This window comes from Schistocerca americana, chromosome 3 (genome assembly GCF_021461395.2).
Source record: "Schistocerca americana isolate TAMUIC-IGC-003095 chromosome 3, iqSchAmer2.1, whole genome shotgun sequence".
NCBI lineage: Eukaryota > Metazoa > Arthropoda > Insecta > Orthoptera > Acrididae > Schistocerca > Schistocerca americana.
The window spans coordinates 724,405,234-724,428,962 of NC_060121.1; the positions used below are offsets into that span (position 1 = coordinate 724,405,234).

Sequence of the window (23,729 nt, forward strand, 5' to 3'; positions counted from 1 at the left end):
GTTTGGTGGGCTGTGAAATGTCACTGTGGGAGGGCTGGGAAGGATAGTGGATAGAATATTCCTCATTTCAGGGCATGACCAGAGGTAGTTGGAACCCTGGTGGAGAATATGATTCAGTTGCTCCAGTTTTGGGCAGTAATGAATCACAAGGGGGGTGCTTCTTTGTGGCCAGACAATGGATCTTTCAGGTGGTGAGTGCCTGGAGACATAAGGCACAAGAGATCTGTTTCTGTACCAGGTTGGGAGGGTAATTTCAGTCTGTGAAGGCCTCAGTGAGACCCTTTATATATTTGGAGAGGGACTGCTCTTCACTACAGATGCGATGACCAGAGGTGGTTATTCTGTATGGAAGGGACATTTGGTATGGAATGGGTGGCAGCTGTCAAAGTGGAGGTATTGCTGATGGTTGGTAGGTTTGGTATGGATGGAGGTACTAGATGCAGCCGTCTTTTATATGGAGGTCAACATTAATGAAAGTGGCTTGTTGTGTTGAGGAGGACCAGGTGCAGCAAATGGAGGAGGAAGTGTTGAGGTTCTGTAGGAATATGGATAAGGTGCCCTTACATTCAATCCAGATCACCAAGATCTTATCACTGAGTCCAAACCAGGTGAGACATTTGGGATTCTGGGTGATTAGGAAGGATTCTTCTAGATCACCCATGATTAGAAGGAAGGAAGGAAGGAAGGAAGGAAGCAAGGAAGATTGCACTTAACACCACATCAACATTGAGGTCATTGGAGACAGAGTACGAGCACAGATTGCATCAAGGATGGGGAAGGAAATCAGCCATGCCCTTTCAAAGGAAACATCCCAGCATTTGCCTGGAGCAATTTAGGGAAATCAGGGAAAACCTAAATCTGGATGGATGGATGCAAGTTTGAACCATCATCCTGCCAAACGTCCATTGTGCTAACCACTGCACCACCTCACTTGGGCCCATGAATAAGTTGGCTTAGAATGGTGCCTTGTGAGTGCTGACTGTCATACCACAGATCTGTTCACTGGGAATGCCTTCAAAGTTAAAGTAATTGTGGATGAGGATGTAGTTGATCAGGGTGACCAGGAAGGAGGCTGCAGGTTTGGAGTTGTTGGGTCACTATTCAATGGCATCAGTAGTGATGAGCAGGGCACCACATGCAAAAGAAACAGGAACTGTAGAGAATTGGCGGAGGAAATGGTTGGTGTTCTTTATGTAGGAAGGTGAATTGTTGATAATGGGCTGTAGGTGGTGGTTTGTGAGAAAAGAGGTTCTCTCAATGGGAGCACCATAGCTTGGCACAATGTCTTATCCTGAATGGTTGGGTTTATGGACTTTAGAAAGCACGTAGAAGGTGGGAGTGCGAGGAGTGGTAAGGTTGGGAAGAGAGACTCAGGGGAGAGGTTCTGGGATGGGCCCAAGGATTTGAGGAGAAACTAAAGATTCTGTTGTTTATCTGGAATGGGGTCACTGTGATAATGTTTGTAGGTGGAGAAATCTGACAGCTGGTGCAGTCCTTCTGCTAGGTATTCCCTGGGATTCAAAATCATAGTGGTGGAACCTTTGTCACCCGGTAGGATTATTAGGTCGGGATCAGTTTTTAGGTGTGGATTGCAGTTCATTCTGCAGACGTAAAGTTAGCTTGCATGTTGAGGGATTTAAGGCATGATAGGGATGCAAGGTTTGGGGTTAAGAAATTCTGGTATGTTAAGAGGGGATGATTTGGTGGCAGTGGAGTGGATCACATTTGGATGGAGGATGAGTCAGGCAGGGTTCAAACATTGGTTTTGGGTTTGTGACATTCATCTGCTTTATTATCTCATTGATAGCCCCTTGGTGTCGATGTATTGTGTTGTTATATTGGCTGAAAAATGGGGGGCGGGGGAGTCCAACACTGATTACTGTAAATGATGTAGCTTGTACTTTCACTGTTCACAACCCTCCAATATTACACAGTTATATGTCCAGTTAATTATTGGCAAATTTTGATAAGCCTCATTAATACATTGCAGGCAAACATCAGCATACAGATACAGAAGTTTACTGTTGAATATCTATGAGCAGTAAAAACCTAACCACACAGTTCACAGTTCTTGCAGAATAATACGGTAGATATTGAACAGACACTGTCATTGTTTTAATACATGGCGTATTCTTGTAACACTTATTTCATGGTTAAATTGATGCATTGATGTTGACCTAACAAATACGGGCTCCTCGTCTGAAACTCGGCCGTGGACTGACTGTCTCGGGACAAAAAATCTGGCCTTTACATATCATCAAAATAATAGGTATGGAAACTATACATTGTTTGATGTTTAATTTACAGAAATTACAATTAAAACATCACTCAATAAATTAACTGAATACATCAAAAAAATTGGTTCTTTTTAATACTTTTAATACCACGGGGGTTAAGCCAAACTGTTTGTTTAAATAATGAAATTAACAGATACAGTTATACAAACAATACTTTTGACAAAACTGGTCATTACTTTGGAATTAATTAAGGGCTGACTTTGCTAACATGTTTTTGAATAGAGCCAAATAAATACTTAAAGAATGCTGTTGGTGGTTTTTTTCAAATGTTTATGATTATTACAGAATTTATATTTGTTTATAAGTCAACAATAGAATCAAAGTCATGAAACAACTACTGATTTCACCCTATAACAAGAGATATTAACTAGGAATAATCAAAATAAATTAGGACATTGATGACGTACACAAAATTAAGCACAAAATTGGATCTGATGTTATATTCTGTAAAACTGAGGGTCAACCTTTCTCTTTTATGAAAATGTAGATTACACTCATGTATGTTAATGATAATTAGTCAAAAATGAAAAAAATTAACTTAAGTAGGCAGATGGCAAAACAAGAGAGGAAGTAACAAGGTCCCAGCTTGCTTCATCAAAGGTTTGATCTGATTGGTAGAGTTTGTGGCAAAAAATTGGTTCCACTGTAAGACTGGGAGAGGGAGTGAAGGTCTTTAGCAAGTTCACCGTAGTTGAATTACGGAATTGGTCAAAGATAAGGTCTTTAGAAAGGACTGATACTTCTGTGAGACTAAGGCTTTTGGAGGAAAGATTTGTGAATGTGTTTTGGATCTTTTAATTTTGGATTCTGTAAGGTGGTGGGAGGGAGTTTCTGAGGGTGTGGTAAATGTAATAGGCCTGCGAGGCAGGGTTTGTCAGCTATGCAGGGATGTGAGGGAGGTTTGGAGGCTGTTGTGGAAGTGGTGGATAGTGGTGGTCCAAGGCGGCAGTAGGAGATGAATAAGCGGGAGAGTTTTTTGAGGTGGTGGTGTGTGTGCTACTCTAGTTTCTGGACAGGATAAGCTTCAATGCAAGAGGTGGGATACAGGAATTTTAGACTAAAGGAGATATTGTGAGGAAGTTTGGGCCTGATTTACATGGTTTTGCAGGACTGGGTTGGTGAGGGCTGTTCAGCCTGGCAGAATCTGCTTGCAGTCTGATCCTGGCTGCCAGACATAGTGGTCATGTATGAGTGAGTTGGGTTTGCATGAATGTGTGTGTGTGTGTGTGTGTGTGTGTGTGTGTGTGTGTGTGTAAACTACTTCAGAAGAAGGCCTTTTGGCCAAAATCTTACTTGTTCAGCAGTCTTTTTGTTGTGCCTATCTGTGACTCAGCATCTCCACTATATGGTGAGTAGCAATCTATCCTTTTCATAATACACACACAAAAAAAGTTTTGCATCAACTCGGTTCAATAGTTAAGGAAGCTGTACAGAAAATTGGAATAGAGATCAACATAAACATCATTTCTACCCTTTTTATTGCTCATGAAAACCATACATTTCACGTTGTACCACCACACAGTGAGATCTTCAGAGGTAGTTGTCCAGATTGCTGTACACACTGGTACCTCTAATACCCAATAGCATGTCCTCTGCACTGATGCTTGCCTGTATTCATCATGGCATACTATCCACAAGTTCATCAAGGCACTGTTGGTCAAGGTTGTCCCACTCCTCAACGGTGATTCGGCATAGGTCCCTCAGAGTGGTTGGTGGGTCTCGTCATCCATAAACAACCCTTTTCAATCTATCCCAGGCATGTTTGATAGTGTTCATGTCTGGAGAACATGCTGACCACTCTAGTTGAGCGATGTTGTTATCCTTAAGGAAGTCATTCACAATGATGTGGGCTCAAATTGTCCCAGGAAGAAGAATGCCTCGCCAATATGCTCCTGATATCGGTCAGAGGATGACATTCATGCATCGTACAACCGTTACGGCACCTTCCATGAGCACCAGCAGTGTATGTCGACCCCACATAATGCGACCCCAAAACAGCAGGGAACCTCCACCTTGCTTCACTCGCTGTGTCTAAGGTACTGCCAGACACATCTCCGATGACTGTCTGGTTGAAGGCATATGCGACACTCATCGGTGAAGAGGACATGATTCCAATCCTGAACGGTCCATTCGGCATGTTGTTGGGCCTGTCTGTACCATGCTGCATGGTGTCGTGGTTGCAAAGATGGACCTCACCATGGACATCGGGGTGAAGTTGCACATCATGCAGCTTATTGCGCACAGTTTGAGTTGTAACACGACGTCCTGTGGCTGCATGAAAAGCATTATTCAACATGGTGGCATTGCTGTCAGGGTTCCTCCGAACCATAATCCTTAGGTAGTGGTCATCCACTGCAGTAGTAGCCCTTGGGAGGCTGAGCAAGGCACGTCATCAACAGTTCCTGTCTCTCTGTATCTCCTCCATGTCTGAACAACATCGCTTTGGTTCACTCCGAGACACCTGGACACTTCTCTTGTAGAGAGCCCTTCCTGTCACATAGTAACAATACAGACACGATCGATCTCTGGTATTGACCGTTTAGGCATGGTTGAACTACAGGCAACACGAGCTGTGTACCTCCTTCCTGGGGGAATGATTGGAACTGATCGGCTGTTGGACCACCTCCGTCTAATAGGCACTGCTCATGCATGGTTGTTTACATCTTTGGGCAGGTTTAGTGACATCTCTGAACAGTCAGAGGGACTGTGTCTGTGATACAGTATCCATAGTCGACGTCTGTCTTCAGATGTTCTGGGAACTGGGGTGATGCAAAACTTTTTTTGATGTGTGTATTATGAGTATGTGGGATTTTTTGTTGCTGCAGTATGCCCTGTTTAAAAAGAAGTGTGATGTCCGTTGTTGTTGACAATATCCCACATACATTAGAAATTTGGAAGTTTGTGTTTGAGTATGTCTGTTATTCCTTCATGCTAAAACAGCTTGATGAATTTGGAAGAAATTTGGTATGACATTAGCTTATGCCTTGAATTAACACAAAGGCAAACTTTTGTTGAAAAAAAAAAAAAAATCGCTGTTCCCATTGGATAGTTGATGTTGACTACTGTTCCCATGATATGGGCAATATGATCTGTGACAAATTAAATAAGTTCGCATGTAAATCAAGAACAGTAGAAATATTCCTCTAGGATAAAATCATCACTACACTCACTAACAGTGTAATAATGTATGCACATGAAAATATTTTGCAGCATATAGAATGTTTGGGAAGTGTATTGGATTATGATGTTGTGGAAATTCTTAAATATTGATGTGGCTGTTCTGTTTGAATTTGAATAACTTATAATTCTTTTGCATATTTCGTTTGCTTTTAGGGTCTCAATAGTTCAAAGGAATTAATGTTGAGAACTTGGACTGTGGAAGTGTATTATATTGCAATGTTATTGGGGTTTTTACGTTGACATAATTTTTCTCTTTGGATTTCAATGACACACAGTGATTTCGATTGCTTCTACCATATTGAAAATTTGCTTTTTTGGAAATTGATGTGTTTTTTTTGGATGGATTTGAGTGATTCATAGTTTCTTTCATGATTTTGTTGGTTTGTGGGATCTCAATAGTTTGTTTCTCCATTAGGTTTGTTGTTTCTTTCCTTTGTTTAATTGGCATTTGTTTTGGATTAATGACTTTGTCATCTATTTGGTTGTACTGTTGCTAGTTTAGTTAGTTATCAGGTTAGTTTAATTAGGTCATATCTGTTATGACATTAGTTCGTTAGTTTAAGTATTAGTGTTTAAATTTCTAATGATTGGCAAATGCTGGTTGAATATTTCACAGAGCTCACAATGAGTGCAAACTATGAAGATAGCGAGTTTGGGGTAGATTACTACTTGTTCCATAGGTCATGAACCCAACACTTCATAATGATGTGGAATGTGTCAGTTTAACAAAAGGTAGAAGGAGTTGTCATTCAGAAATTCTTTTAATTTGTTTTTAAATGTGCTTGGCTATCTATCATACTTCTGATGCTATTTGGTAAATAACCAAAGATTTTTGTGGCAGCATAACTCAACCCTTCCTGTGCCAAAATTAGATTTAACCCAAAACAGTGAAGATCAGCCTTTCTCCAACAATTGTTAGTTCATTCTGAAAAATGGAGAATTGAGCAGGTGGAGCATCAGGCAAATGCTTGAGTGCCTGAAACTTTGACATAGTCTGATGCTCAACATCGACAGAACACTGAATGCATTGCATTTCATCATGTAGCTGAGACACCAAATCAGTCATATGCCCAGTGATAGTATATGAGTCAGTAGAACATATGGCCACTCAGTGTGCTTTGAGACAGTTGGAGACACGGCTTCTCAAAGTCAGCAGAATGCAGCATGCATGGCCTCTGTGCTTTCCTCTGAAACAGTCAAAGAGTCGAAGAGGCAGTTGTGAGCCAGCTCACTGTTGCTCATCAAAAGTTGAAGATTAACAGATATTTGCAGTGAATACCTGGGGACTTCTTAAAAATGTACTTTGTGAGTACGATATAAGTTTAGATTACACTAATCATAGGCTCATCAAAACTGACCGTGTGAACAAGGCTTTCAGATTTTGCGGGGCACTGAAATTGAAGGTGGAAATGGTAGGAATGTGTTGTTCTGGGGCAAGGTATCCATTCTACTTTAAAAGAACTGGTCAGTCCTTTAAAGGAATTATTTTCTGGCAAGACTGATGAGCCACAGCAGTTCCTCACCATACAAAATAATATAATTCATGTTTTCACATGGCCTCCTTTGGAGCAGATGCCTGGGTTTTCACCAAATTTTATGGTGCAGGGGCAAGTGCACCACAAAATAGGGGCCCCTTCACCTCCGTCCAATTGTCAAGCACAATTTTTGCAAGTTTACTTTATGGGAGACAATGAGGTGGAGACTAATAGTGTCAAATTATTCAGGAAGTTGAATAGGTGATCATACTGAAAAATACAAAAATTTCTGTACAATCATATTATGTTGGTGCATGAATTATAAACAGCTCTTGAGAATGTGCCTGACAAGAGCTGCAAGGTGATGATCCACACGGGTCACATGCTGAAGCAGGCAGCATGCATGTCACTTCAATGAGCTGGCCATGGCCAAGGTCATGGCTGTAAGTGTGGGCATCGATCCCACCACCCCAAGGGATACTGGTCTGCACAAGCACACTGGCTCTCTCACCAGGATCATGTCCGTCCCTGGTAGCTGAGTGGTCAGCATGATGAAATGTCATACCTAACGGCCCGGATTCAATTCTGGGCTGGGTCAGAGATTTTCTTTGCTCAGGGACTGGGTGTTGTGTTGTCCTAATCATCATCATTTCATCCCCATTGACACGCAAGTCGCCGAAGTGGCGTCAACTCGAAAGACTTGCACCAGGAAAATGGTCTACCCGACGGAAGGCCCTAGTCACTCAGCATTTCCATTTACCAGTATCGTGTATATGTATTGCAACTATGATTTTCTACAGTATCCCATTATGTTTTGTAAACTACAAATTGGATAATATTTCATTATCCCTCAAACAGATCTTATGACTGGGCAACTGAACCTGAACAAAATAGTGACGTGCTTGGATTTCTACATGTTTCACCTGATGATCCACAAACACAACTTCAGCTTGCCTCTACAGTGGTAGGAATTCTGTCCCAATTTTTGGTAGATGTGTATTTGAAGATGGAGAATGAGTGTCCAATATACATAGCACTAAACCCAAAACAAGCTGCATGCAGAGAATTACATCCATCTGCAAGATGCCATTGCGAACCATTGTGAACAACAGCAGTGTGAATCCGAATGACTTAGGTCAGAGGGTCATTTTCCTGTCGTCATTCATGATCAGTCCTAAGTACCTTCGCGAATGTATTCAGAACCCATTCTATTATGTCTGAAACTATGGTCAACAACATTTTATTCATCGCCTTCACATGCAACTGATCCTGGACTGAGATTGGGGGGAATTAATGGACAGGCAGAAACTGACAGACCACAGTGAAATTGTACTGTGACTGTTTAAAGTGCAAAACCTGGTGGCCCTGCTCATGAAAAGGCATGTTTTTGGCGAGGCACAGTGCTTCATGTATTCAACTGAGTGCCAAAACATGGCTTGCCACATATGGACTTGCTGCTGCTGTTAAAACAGAAATTGCATGCAAACCAAAGTGATGAGGTGCTATCGGCAGAGCTGTTCGACCCCAGCTATATGACATGGTCACTGAGGGCCTAATCTGTGGTTTGTTTGTCCCTACGTCCAGGTGCCTGAAGGTTGGGGGGAAGTGCACCAAAAAGTATCCTTTAGCATTATTAAAAGAGACCAAAAAGAACTAGAATGGATATCCATTGCACAGGTGCAGAGCACTCAAGGATGGGGATATATGATTACAATTAAAGAGACAGGTACCATGCAAGATGTCGCAGCGGACAACAGTTGCGTGGTTCCATACTCACCATTTCTTTCCAAAATTTTTAATGCCAACATTAATGAGGAGTTTTGTAACTCTGTTCAGGCAGTTAAATACAGTTGCAAGTACATAAACAAAGATAGTAACCAGGTACTATTTATTGTGTAACAGTACAGCTACACTAATACTGACCCCAGAGCTGAAGTGCGGGTGTTTAGAGCAGGTTGATAGAACAGCAGCAATGAAGCAGTATGGTGAATATTGAGCTGCCACTTCACAAGAAGCACCTGACAGTGACACATATTGTGGTGCACCTTTCCAAAGCTGAGCATGTGTACTTCATGGAGCCCTTCTTGTGTGATCAAGTAGCGACACCACCCTCACCGCATTTTTCCGTGTGTGCCAGATGGATGACTTTACCTGAACTTTACTGTATGCAGAAGTACCAAAATATTACACATGGTTTACTTCATAGAAAGAATGGATATGTCATGTGCAGGGCACCTCCGTCAAAGGTTGGCCATTTGTGAAGGTGTCCATTGCATTGGGCAGAATTTACTCTGTGCATTTAACACGCTTTCTGTATGGTTGCTGGTGACCTGCATCTGGAGCCTTGTCTGGTTTCAGTCCCTTAAAACAGTTGATAGACAGGAAAAAGCCATGTTGCAGTGAGCATGTGAGGTGTTAGGACTTTTGGAAGGTAATGGCCATTTTGATGCCATAACGGAGTATGCAATATTGTGCCGGTCATTAGCCAAGTTGAGAGATCTCTTTGCTATCATGTTGAGTGTGTGCAGACCCCCAAACCCCGTAACTTTTTGAAACAAACATAAAACCATGATATTGGAAGAGATTGCACACTGGTACCAAGAGACAGCAGAGGCCTGTGATGGCATAAATTTGAAGGGGAAAAAATGCTCCATGAAGAAATTACCCAAATGGAATGGAAATCAATAGATGTTATACATTTGCTGACAAACAAATGATAACAATATCAGAAAAATTTGATGATTTATTCAAGAGAAAGAGCTTCACATATTGAGCGAATCAATAATGCACTGGTCCACCTCTGGCCCTTATACAAGCAGTTATTCAGCTTGGCATTGATTCATAGACTTGTTGGATATTCTTCTGAGGGGTATCGTGCTGAATTCTGTCCAGTTGGCACATTAGATTATCAAAGTCCTGAGTTGATTGGAGGGCTGTGCCCATAATGCTCCAAACATTCTCAATTGGGGAGAGATCTGGTGACCTCACTGGCTAAGGTAGGGTTTGGCAAGGATGAAGATGAGCACCGCCATGCATGAGTGGGCATTAGCTTAGTGAAATGTAAGCCCAGGATGGCTTTTCATAAAGGACAACAAAATGGGGCATAGAATATTGTCAACATACTGCTGAGCTGTAAGAGTGCCATGGATGACAACCAGACAGGCTCTGCTGTGAAAAAATTTGTACCCCAGACCTTAACTCTTAGTTGTCATGTTGTTAGGTGGGTGATGGTCAGGTTGGTATCCCACTGCTGTCCAGGGCATCTCCAGATCCATCTTCACTTGTCGTCGGGGCCTGGAGTCATATTGAATGGAGTAGAATTGCCTTTAGTGATGAATCTTACTTTGAGCTCAATATTTTCTGTCTCAAGTCAATGTTGAAATACAACATATTTTCATACCTTTTGATACCAGTTTTGTGTTGCATTTTATAGCCTTTGAAAATGACAAAATGTCAAAACACATAAGGCAGTTTTGAAAATAAAACATCTGGAAGTTACTAGAGTCCATTAAAGATTGTGGTGCAACTGCCTTGCTGGGGATAATAGTTGCCAAAACAAAGTAAAAGTCTTTATAAATGTTGATCTCGAAAAATGAAGATGAAATAAAAGTTCTTGAAGTTGGATGGGTGTAATTCAGATTTTTTTATGAGTGTTTGCAAGAACTTAATCCATGTTGCTCTGCTGCAGCCAATTCTTACTGTATATTACTTTAGTGATGAAAGGCCACAGAACATCATGTGATTCTCTAATGATGTGAAAAGTCCAAGAAAATTTCATCACAAATTTATTTGATGTTATGTCACACAGTTCAGCTCAAAATTTCACATTGTATTGGTCCTCCTACGCGATTTTTCTCTGAGGTCTCATATAGTCCTCCTAACAAATCCAACATCATTACATGTAGCAATTTCATTAATTACAATCATAGAAGTTGATCAAAATAACTGAAAATGCTATCAATACAATGTAGATGGCTAGATAAAAAATCTTCTCACCAAGTGGTGACAGGAGAAAACACACACACACACACACACACACACACACACACACACACGTTTAACTTAAGCAAGCTTTCACAGCTACTGACTCTTTCTTCTGGGAGAAGAGTTGAAGGGAAAGGAAGAGGGCTGAAACCGGAGAGGTGTAGGAAAAGGGGTAAAGTTCAGAAAGAGGAAGGAGTCACTGGCACCGAAAGCTTGCAAGAGTTAAATCTTTTTGTGTGTGCGTGTTCTCTTGCCACTGCTTGGTGAGTAGATTTTTTATCTATCCATCTGCATTATATTGTCAGTAATTAATTATTTTCATTGTTATAGAAAATGTTATCATTCAGAGGTAAAAATTGAAACACATGAAATAGGAAAAAAGTCAAATATGCATTTGTCATTTTCATGGGAAAATAAGTGAAATGGTTTAAATAAACACTGCTGATTAAACTACATTATCCCAAGTATTCCTACCATGTTTACTGTATCAAAGAAGAGTACATTATTTTTTAGTATACATTATTTATTAGTGTAGATGGAATTTCAATATATAATACATGTAGCCCAAATGGATACTTCATTTACATTTTCAGTTAGTCTTTTATTGTGAATTACAGTAATTTCACAGTAATTAGATGCATTTCTGTAAAACAATAGTGTAGCAAGTTGATAGTATGACAAACAGAATTGTTACAGGTTCTAACTGTATTTTATAAAGTATTGTGATGTTTCTTTTGTTACCCAATTGTTTGTAAATGAGAAGTCCTAATTGCAGTTAATTGAATCAATGATATGTGTTCCTGGCAATGGATGGACATAATGTTAGCTGACACACTGCCATGAAGTTGTTTAAAATGACATTGCCCTGCTCAAAGGCAAAATTTACATGCTCAGGGGTCACATAATTCTCCACCCCCCACCCCCCATTCTCATCCCATATGGTAAATCTCTCCTGAACCGCAGTTCTGTGTGACTTTCCCAAAATCTGCCCCTTTTCCTAGACCTCTCCAGTCCCTTTCCTCCACCCTTCTTCCTTCTACTTCAACCCTTCTGCCTGAAGAAGGAGCCACTGGTCCTCAAAGCTTGCCAATCACAACAGTATTTTATATGTGTGTGTTCTGCCACCACTTGGTGAGTAGATTTTTTTATCTATCCAATTAAATGATTTCCTGATTGTGTAGCAGATAAATGAGCTGTTATGAAGGCTTTACTTGCTAAGCAAGTAAAGTTAAATCTTTCGCTTCGTGAAAAATTTGTAAATTTCTGGGGCTACACTCAGGCTCACAGAATCGGATATTTTTGGTAAATGTTTGATTTCTCTTGATTCTCCTCCTAGTTAGTAAGAAATAGAACTGCCACGAGTGACCAATATAAACAGCTTTATTTGAAGCTACAAGTTTAGATTTTCCATCATTGTCAAATTTCTTACAGTCAGCACATCTGATGTTCTATGTGCCTTGACATTTCACCAAAGTAATGTTGTTGGCAAATATGCTGACAAAAAAAAAAATTACAACACCAAAACATAATTGAGGTAGAGTAATGAAATTTCTGAAATACAATTGTCTAGATAACGTATTTAAGTGATTAACATTGCAAGATCACAGGTTAATGTAGGTGTGAGATTAGCCATTGCAGAAATGAAGTGCTGGCACCTTAATAACTGGTGTAACCACCAGCACGTTGAATGCAAGCATGCAGATGTGTGTGCATTTTATTGTGCAAGTGCCAGATGTCAGTTTGTGGGATGGAGTTCCATACCTGTTGTACTTTGACAGTCAATACAGAGGTGTTTAATGGTAATTGTGAATAATGTTGGAGTTGTCATCCGATGATATCCCATGTGTCCTTGATTGGAAACAGATCTGGCAATAAAGCAGGCCAAGGCAAAATGGCAACACTCTGCAGAGCACGGTTACAACAGCAGTACGTGAGCGAGCATTATCCTGTTGAAAAACACCCCCTGGAATGCTGTTCATGAATGGCAGCACAACAGGTCAAATCATCATAGTGACATATAAATTTACAGTCAGGGTTCACATAGTAACCATGAAAGTGCTCCTGCTGTCATACGAAATAATGCCCCAGACCATAACTCCACTGTGTCTAGCATGCAGACATGGTTGCAGGCCCTCAACTGACCTCTTCCTAAACAACACACAGCCATCTCTGGCACCAAGCTGGAACCAGCTGTCAGAAAGCACAACAGATCTCCATTCTCCCCTCCAATGAGCTCTGCTTGACACCACTGAAGTTACAAATGGCTGTGGTTTTGGGTTATTGGAATGTACACTACAGGGCATCTGGCTTGGAGCTTTTCTTGAAACAACCGATTTGTCAGTGTCACTGTGGTGCCAGATGCTGCTTGGATTTCTGCTGCAGATGCAGATGCAGTGTGATGCACCAAAGCCGTGCTCCGAACATAATAGTCTTCCCTCTCGGCAATGCCATGTGGCCAAAGATCTACACAAAGGTTCATGAGAACATATGCTTATCATTTACAGTTCACCCATAATTTTTTTGTCTTTTGATTGCACTTGGCACAGTAAATCCAAAAGACATCACAGAAATGGTGTCTGTTGGTGAACCATGAAGAAACACAAACATATGTTCTTATGGAATTTTTTGTAGAGCTTTTTGAGATCTATATTTTCAGTAGTTGCAGGGGCAACAGTCTGGATGATTGACTGATCTGGCCTTGTAACACTAACCAAAACGGCCTTGCTGTGCTGGTACTGCGAACGGCTGAAAGCAAGGGGAAACTACGGCCGTAATTTTTCCTGAGGGCATGCAGCTTTACTGTATGGATAAATGATGATGGCGTCCTCTTGGGTAAAATATTCCGGAGGTAAAATAGTCCCCTATTCGGATCTCCGGGCGGGGACTACTCAGGAGGACATCGTTTTCAGGAGAAAGAAAACTGGCGTTCTATGGATCGGAGCGTGGAATGTCAGATTCCTTAATCGGGCAGGTAGGTTAGAAAATTTAAAAAGGGAAATGGATAGGTTAAAGTTAGATATAGTGGGAATTAGTGAAGTTCGGTGGCAGGAGGAAGAAGACTTTTGGTCATGTGAATACAGGGTTATAAATACAAAATCAAATGGGGGTAATGCAGGAGTAGGTTTAATAATGAATAAAACAATAGGAATGCTGGTAAGCTACTACAAAAAGCACAGCGAATGCATTGTTGTGGCCAAGATAGACACTAAGCCCACACCTACGACAGTAGTACAAATTTATATGCCAACTAGCTCTGCAGATGACGAAGAAATTGAAGAAATGTATGATGAAATAAAAGAAATTATTCAGATAGTGAAGGGAGACGAAAATTTAATAGTCATGGGTGACTGGAATTCGGTAGTAGGAAAAGGGAGGGAAGGAAATGTAGTAGGTGAATATGGATTGGGGCTAAGAAATGAAAGAGGAAGCCGCCTGGTGGAATTTTGCACAGAGCACAACTTAATCATAGCTAACACTTGGCTCAAGAATCATAAAAGGAGGTTGTACACATGGAAGAAGCCTGGAGAAACTGACAGATTTCAGATAGAATATATAATGGTAAGACAGAGATTTAGGAACCAGGTTTTAAATTGTAAGACATTTCCAGGGGCAGATGTGGACTCTGACCACAATCTATTGGTTATGAACTGTAGATTAAAACTGAAGAAACTGTGAAAAGGTGGGAATTTAAGGAGATGGAATCTGGATAAACTGATTAAACCAGAGGTTTTACAGAGTTTCAGGGAGAGCATAAGGGAACAATTGACAAGAATGGGGGAAAGAAATTCAGTAGAAGAAGAATGGGTAGCTTTGAGGGATGAAGTAGTGAAGGCAGCAGAGGATCAAGTAGGTAAAAAGACAAGGGCTAGTAGAAATTCTTGGGTGACAGAAGAAATATTGAATTTAATTGAGGAAAGGAGAAAATATAAAAATGCAGTAAATGAAGCAGGCAAAAAGGAATACAAACGTCTCAAAAATGAGATCGACAGGAAGTGCAAAATGGCTAAGCAGGGATGGCTAGAGGACAAATGTCTAAGCCAAGAAGGGAAAGCAGAAAGGTGGAAGGAGTATATAGAGGGTCTATACAAGGGTGATGTACTTAAGGGCAATGTTATAGAAATGGAAGAGAAGGTAGATGAAGATGAAATGGGAGATATGATACTGCGTGAAGAGTTTGACAGAGCACTTAAACACCTAAGTCAAAACAAGGCCCCGGGAGTACACAACATTCCATCAGAACTACTGACAGCCTCGGGAGAGCCAGTCCTGACAAAACTCTACCATCTGGCAAGCAAAATGTATGAGATAGGCGAAATACCCTCAGACTTCAAGAAGAATATAATAATTCCAATCCCAAAGAAAGCAGGCGTTGACAGATGTGAAAATTACCAAACTATCAGTTTAATAAGTCACAGCTGCAAAATACTAACGCGAATTCTTTACAGACGAATGGAAAAACTAGTAGAAGCCAACCTCGGGGATGATCAGTTTGGATTTCGTAGAAATATTGGAACACGTGAGGCAATACTGACCTTACGACTTATCTTAGAAGAAAGATTAAGGAAAGGCAAACCTACGTTTCTAGCATTTGTAGACTTAGAGAAAGCTTTTGACAATGTTGACTGGAATACTCTCTTTCAAATTCTAAAGGTGGCAGGGGTAAAATACAGGGAGCGAAAGGCTATTTACAATTTGTACAGAAACCAGATGGCAGTTATAAGAGTCGAGGGACATGAAAGGGAAGCAGTGGTTGGGAAGGGAGTGAGACAGGCTTGTAGCCTCTCCCTGATGTTGTTCAATCTGTATATTGAGCAAGCAGTAAAGGAAACAAAAGAAAAATTCAGAGTAGGTATTAAAATCCATGGAGAAGAAATAAAAACTTTGAGGTTCACCGATGACATTGTAATTCTGTCAGAGACAACAAAGGACTTGGAAGAGCAGTTGAACGGAATGGACAGTGTCTTGAAAGGAGGATATAAGATGAACACCAACAAAAGCAAAATGAGGATAATGGAATGTATTCGAATTAAGTCGAGTGATGCTGAGGGAGTTAGATTAGGAAATGAGACACTTCAAGTAGTAAAGGAGTTTTGCTATTTGGGGGCAAAGTAACTGATGATGGTCGAAGTAGAGAGGATATAAAATTTAGACTGGCAATGGCAAGGAAAGCGTTTCCGAAGAAGAGAAATTTGTTAACATCGAGTATAGATTTAAGTGTCAGGAAGTCGTTTCTGAAAGTATATGTCTGGAGTGTAGCCATATATGGAAGTGAAACATGGACGATAACTAGTTTGGACTAGAAGAGAATAGAAGCTTTTGAAATGTGGTGCTACAGAAGAATGCTGAAGATTAGATGGATAGATCACATAACTAATGAGGAGGTAATGAATAGGATTGGGGAGAAGAGGAGTTTGTGGCACAACTTGACTAGAAGAAGGGATCAGTTGGTAGGACATGTTCTGAGACATCAAAGGATCACAATTTAGTATTGGAGGGCAGCATGGAGGGTAAAAATCATAGAGGGAGACCAAGAGATGAATACACTAAGCAGATTCAGAGGTATGTAGGCCGCAGTAGGTACTGGGAGATGAAGAAGATTGCGCAGGATAGAGTAGCATGGAGAGCTACATCAAACCAGTCTCAGGACTGAAAACCACAACAACAACATTGTTGTATCATATCAAATTATGTACCATATATCGACTATGCAGCACACTGCTATTAGCAAACTTTTTACTTTATTTAGCAGATTACCTCGCAACACCTGAACAAACTTTCATCAAACATACGTCAAAACAAGTCTGATTACACTAGCCTTCAAATAAATAAAAAAAGTCTGCGTTGAAATTGATGCATTCATGTTGGTACTGTGATGACATGCACTTACAAAGACTTATAACATCTGACGTAGTGCAATGGGTCAGTAGAGGAGACGTACACATTGCGAGCTATGCTTCTCTGATACCTACTCATCATAACAATACTACTGGTACACAGATGAAACTGCAGGTAAAAGCTAATTGAATACACAAATAAACAGACAGTCTTTCTAATTCCAGAATGAGATTTTCACTCTGCAGCGGAGTGTGCGCTGATATGAAACTTCCTGGCAGATTAAAACTGTGTGCCCGACCGAGACTCGAACTCGGGACCTTTGCCTTTCACGGGCAAGTGCTCTACCAACTGAGCTACCGAAGCACGACTCATGCCCGGTACTCACAGCTTTACTTCTGCCAGTACCTCGTCTCCTACCTTCCAAATTTTACAGCAGCTCTCCTGCGAACCTTGCAGAACTAGCACTCCTGAAAGAAAGTATATTGCAGAGACATGGCTTAGCCACAGCCTGGGGGATGTTTCGAGAATGAAATTTTCACTCTGCAGCGAAGTGTGCGCTGATATGAAACTTCCTGGCAGATTAAAACTGTGTGCCCGACCGAGACTTCAACTCAGGACCTTTGCCTTTCACGGGCAAGTGCTCTACCAACTGAGCTGCCGAAGCACGACTCACGCCCGGTACTCACAGCTTTACTTCTGCCAGTACCTTGTCTCCTACCTTCCAAACTTTACAGAAGCTCTCCTGCGAACCTTGCAGAACTAGCACTCCTGAAAGAAAGGATATTGCGGAGACATGGCTTAGCCACAGCCTGGTGGATGTTTCCAGAATGAGATTTTCACTCTGCAGCGGAGCGTGTGCTGATATTAAACTTCCTGGAAGATTAAAACTGTGTGCCCGATCGAGACTCGAACTCGGGACCTGCAGGAGAGCTTCTGTAAAGTTTGGAAGGTAGGAGACGAGGTACTGGCAGAAGTAAAGCTGTGAGTACCGGGCGTGAGTCATGCTTCGGTAGCTCAGTTGGTAGAGCACTTGCCCGCGAAAGGCAAAGGTCCCGAGTTCGAGTCTTGGTCGGGCACACAGTTTTAATCTGCCAGGAAGTTTCAGTCTTTGTAATTGATGGAGAGTTATTTATTGGAGATGCTTACAGGTGGCACTCTATTTATGCTTTGAACAGACCAACAGACCTAGTTTTCAGACACAGTCTGCCGAAGAATATTACCATCTGTCGTTGTTTGTACCTGTTTTTGATCATTTGTTAAATGAAGACTCCCTTCAACTCAGCTACAAAGAACCGGACATATACAAAAGCAGTATTTGCAGAACTTTAGTGATAAAGACATAGAGCATGATTTGCAAAGTACTGAACATACAAAGATGATCTCCCTTGTTTTGTAGCTTTGGAGGGAGACCTACAAATTTGGCAAGAAATGGACAAAAATATGGAAAGTCTCCATTAGAAGTCTCCAAGTATTGGAGTCATGTGTCAGTTGTTGTACATATTTCCTGTAACAACCAGCTCTGTGGTGAGAACTTTCTGAACCTTATGCCATCCCAAGACATTTTCTTGTTTGGGGTGGAGGGGGGGGGGGGGGTTGAGGCATGCATGCATGCATTTCTTTATTTTAAAATTACAGTCGCAAAGCATATAAGGACATGTTCACATTTCTAATCCTTGTGCCCACTCCAACTAGAAAAAAAAAAATCTGTAGCCACCCCTGGACCTACCTAATGACTTGACAGTTGATCAGGAGTTCCAAATTAGCTTCAGAATGTCATGAGAAATAGGCTGTTATGTGTCAGGATGTATGACAACATTAATACAGTTTATCACATATATTTGTTATTTTAGGCATTTCATAATGTTTAACTAGATGTGCACTTATCACATAACAGGCATTTAAAACATCATGCTGTGCACACGTCAGAAATCCTAAGCAACAGTCTCTATTTCTTAGTAAATTCAGTCTCCACTAAAATATGAGTTTCTGTTGTATATCTTCCATCTTTATACCTTCATTCCAATACTATCATCTTTCATTGCTTGTGATCATGTGCTTTGTGCAGAATATGAAGGGCAGTTCAGCAGTTAAATAAACAAATGTTGTGTGGGCCTACATCATACTGGTCTGGCTTGTTCTTGACATCCCATGCAAGAACTTAAGACATGAGATTCAGTCTGTATTTTATTGTGTTCACATGAACAATTTCTTTCAGTAGAATATCTTTATTGTCTATGTTATTGTCAGTATAATCTATACGATGTTTCACAATTTTCTTTTTGACTTATTTCTCGCATGCCTTTTGATAAAAAGTGTTCTTAAAGTGGAAGGGAAAAAAACAGATAATATTTGCCATTGGCATGTGTTATATTGTTAAAAAAGTTATGCAATCAGTATAAGCTACGTTTCCGAGATTTGCTTTTAATATGCATTTATCTTTTTTTTTTTTTTACAGAAACACTAGTGTCCATACCAAGGATGCTGCTGGAAAAACGTGATTAAATCATTAGAGCTCTGACAACATCCAGAAACACCAGAAATAGAATGGAACAAAATATTTATCATGCTGATGAAAAAGTGTTGTATATATTTATCAAAGTGCTTGTGAAATGAACTGACTGCACTGCGTACTTTTTTGTTACTCTGTTTTAGAGTAAGCTTAATAGTACTTTTACAGAATTAAGGTACTGCAACAGTCAACTGTCATAATGATGGGCGTGACTGTTTTAAACGAAACACATCACAAGACTTGTAAATAGAAAACTGTTTACATGTACTCTGAATATAAGAGAAAGCTATAAACAGATAGCAAGCTAGTCATGTTTCTTTTGCCAGTATTGTGTTTCAAGTGCTGTGAACGAATTTCGTATCAGGTCAAGAAAGAATACATTATTGTTGACAGTGCCACATAGTAACCTACTGTCAGTGAATCAAGTTATGAGTACTGAATGAACATTTTAAACTTTGTGTACCTTGGAGTGCTATGAAAGTAAAAGCAACCGAGCCATGGCAGTTTTTGATATATAACTATGTTTACATGCAGTTTCTGTTGTTCATTGTTTGTGTTTTTATCAGTAAAGAAATGTATTTTCATGTTCTCAGGCTGTTTTGACATATTTGAATATGATGTGGTGACTGGATTATGAATGTAATGGGACAGAGTATTTGTTGGCTTTACATATTATGATGGAATGGATTATTTTTCGTGTATTTATTGCCCCTTACTACCAAAACAAACTCAAATTTTTGTTGGCATAATTTAACTATAAATTGTGTTATTCATTTAATAAATATAACTAAAAGCTTGTATTTTAAATTGCTAAATATTATTGCTGTTTGTTTCCTGCTTCTATTGCAGTGCACGAGAGTTATCATTACCGGTATTCATTTGTATGCCTCTTGTAAAGTGCATGAAATGTATAACTGGTATTCATTTGTATGCCTCTTGTAAAGTGCATGAAATGGGCAGGTCCCACTGTTTTTTGACTATTGATAGTGATCAGATAGCAAACACTTCAATTAATCATGTATATTTTGATATACTATGGAAGTCACATAAATTTTGACTGCCATACACAGTAATTTATGAGGTGTTGTTCATAACCTGAGACATGGAAATTTTAAAGAAAATGATTGGTGCATTTGTTATTAATTAATTTAAACTTCTAATTAAGTATGTTTTATGTACATACAGATTATTTTTGAGAATATAATGAAGTGTGTGGCCCTCCTCTGAGCACGTTGGTACTTGTTGGGCCGGAGTCTGTAAGCTTAGGAGTTGAAAAGTGAGATTCACAGAGCTGTGATGTAGAATTCAGATTTCTTTTCTAAAATATGCAACTAAGACATGGCTTCACTTTTTATATATTTTTATGTAGTCATACGTATAGTATATCAAATCACCTGTTTGTAAATAAATAAATTGCACTCTAGAAGAAAAAAATTAAACTGAACTTTTTGTACTTAATAAAATAAGACTTATAGAGACAAAATGTTATCAACAGTGTATTTGTTTATTCATGTTAATTTTTTCTCTAAAGAAATTAGCATGTAATAGAAATGGATAGATAACAGACTATTTAGGTAAAATGCAAAATGAGGACAGGAAATTTACATCTTATAATCTTACGACAATTCCATTTTCATCTTTAAAGCTTTAATTCAAAGGTCTTCACTATTGTAGGTGTAAATGCCTTTTTAAAGGCAAAAGTGGTATGGCATTTATAATGCCTCTTCTACAATCAGTTGCTTACAGATGTAGAAAGAGCTCTATATTTGTAACTTACCCATTTAGTAGAAGTGTTTACAGGACTTCTTTATCAGGCTTCTGAAGTATTATTTTTTTCTGGTTACTGTGAAACAATTATTCAGCATAAAGCTCTTTTTAGGCTCACAATAGATTTTGTGCATTTCTTTCCAATTCATTTGATTGTTCTTTTCACTGCATGTGCCACAATATGTAAAGGAATCTTCTGATTCAGATCGTTAGTAAAACTATTTGATTTCCATGTTATCCAAGTTAATTTTCTTTTTACATTTTTGCACTGAATTCAGAAGTTCTTTACACTTACTAACATTTTTTGGTAATGTTGGGTCAACATGTTTATTTTGTGGATCACAGTAGGTAGGACATGAATTTTCTTTTTAGTTTCTTTATTCACAGTAATTTGTAACTGAGGTTCAATATATTCACAAAATTTTAGTAACATGTTTCTGTTACCTATTTGTGGGGTACTTTTCGTTCAATATATTTTTTTAAGTTTATTAATTCAATTAAGTTCATTAATCATTTTTAAATTAATTAATTTGCATTGAAATGTGTTTACTTGCTGAAAAACTCAGATACATTTTAGGAAAGTGTATGTAATTTAATAGAGCATCAGACACGTAAAGACAAAGAGTGACACATCTCTGTTACCAGTATCTGAGGTGTTTCAAAATTTTTGTGGCAACAAAATTGTTGCTGAATTTTTAATCAAATAATTTCATTTATTCCCAGACTAAGGAACTGTCATTTGATGGAATTTAATAAAATGCGATCTGGGGTGTATTAAAAACAGCTCTACCACAGTTGGTGACATTTGTGATCTGAAAGGTTTTTAATTCTCAATTGAGCATAATTTTGTCTTCCTCCATGTGTTAGAAATGAAATTATCATTGGGTAAAGGAAGCACTTCTACTACACACATTTGTCCTAATTACTGTAACTACCAATAACATTCAATTTAATGTTTTTCCTCATCTTCTACAACTTCCAGTTCAACATGTGGACACTTTTTTTATAATTCTCAGTACAAATTCCAGCAGTGTAGAACTAAGGGCAGGAGAAAGGAAATTAAAATCATTGGTGGGATAACTTGATAAAATATTTTTGATATCTGTTTCTATATATATTATGAGTGTTTGAGATTTTTAGTGTAGTTAGAAGCCAGTGGCTGTTTCATATTTTCTACTCACTTGTGGTTTATCATATTTACAATTTCTACATATTGGGACAATAGAATTATTTTCTTGCACCTTACAGGTTTGTTACTGGACAGGTATTAGATGTTGTTTGCAAGTACCACTGATATTTCCAAAAAGTATCAGAGTATTTGTGAGTTACTGATATTTTTTAAACAGATGAGCTAATTAACCAGAATGATAATTTTGTAAAGGGTTTCTGGAATTTTCAGAGCTAATTTTTAACTATAATTATCTGATTTTCATGCCACTGACAGTAACATCTGGATCACTGTTTTAATGTGGTATGTTATACTAATTTATTACCATCAAATGAAACTTTATTCATGTATCGTGAAATGTTCCTTCTGTGGTAGATGTCTGGTGTCTGGGATATCCATTTTCACTTAAAGATACCCTGATTAGCATGCCCTTAGTTATTGCACTTGAACTCATTCTGTGTAACTGAATTTTGTATTTCACCTGTATTCACAGAATTTTGCTGCATAACCACTGCCATTTTTATCCAGATACAAAGTATTGTAAGCAAATTGTGAAGGTAGGAAAACATCTGGTGGTCTATTTTAATCCACAGATGTGCAAAACAGTTATACATTACATGGATTCAGTGAAACCTATTTTAAAAGACTAATATAGATAAAAGATTTTATCTTATGGTAGTGCTCATGATATTGTGTATTGTTCCTCATATAACAATAGAAATTAAGAGGAAGTAACACCAGTAACTTCCGGAACTTATGAACTGCATTAGAGCTTGGAAATAGCTCAATGAACTTCGAATGTTCAAAGTTGTTTAAAACAATTTCAAATGAGTTAAGCCTACAAAGTTCAACCTGTTGTTTAATGCATATATCCATTACATTAATATTACAATATTTCTGCAGGTAGTACATAAAAGTGCTTAAAGAATTGTTGAAAGATATAGTAGTGCAATGTAATTGACTTGTCTTTTTATTGTCATGAAATCTAATTTCTGATACATAACATTTTAAATTGGTTTCAATTTTTATTTGTTTTTTATTTATTATACGGGAATCAGTTTAGATTCTATCTGCTTTCACTTTTTATTAATAAAAAATCTTCTTCTTCCAATGCTCATATGCTATTATTATGCTACAATCAGCTGTCTGTTTTCTCATGACTCTTGTTTCATGGATTGCAACATACATCCCAAATTTTAAAGTTTCGTATTTTGTTCTTATCTACATGTCTGTACTTCTCCTGCCACAGTTTCAAAACAGTCTTCAAAGTCTTCGTTCTTAATTACATGCATTCAAAAGTACTTGGGGCTGAGTATACAGTCAAATGCTGCTGTTGTTGTTCTTTCACTGTTAACTCACATGAATAATATTATTTACTGCAAAAGAAAACAGATTTTAGTGTATATTTAGAAATTTGTTCAATATAATACTTTATGCTTACCATGTAGACATCATCCATGTAACAGTATAATTCTTGTTTTGTTAGAATCTTACATTGTCTTGTGTGAACCAGT

At 38.9% G+C, this 23,729-nt stretch overlaps 1 protein-coding gene and 1 non-coding gene across 2 annotated transcripts in view; one reads left to right on the forward strand and one right to left on the reverse strand.

Moving 5' to 3' along the window:
- Positions 1-23,226, forward strand: part of LOC124606343 (calmodulin-binding transcription activator 1) — a 943,657-nt gene extending 920,431 nt beyond the window's left edge. The window contains exon 28 of the mRNA XM_047138326.1: positions 19,227-23,226. Coding sequence (XP_046994282.1) covers positions 19,227-19,269 — 43 coding nt within the window. The 3' untranslated portion in view covers positions 19,270-23,226. The remainder of the gene's footprint in view (positions 1-19,226) is intronic.
- Trnas-uga lies at positions 17,061-17,135 on the reverse strand. Its single transcript has one exon. It is a non-coding gene; the product is annotated as a tRNA-Ser (tRNA).
- Positions 23,227-23,729: the final 503 nt, after the last annotated feature.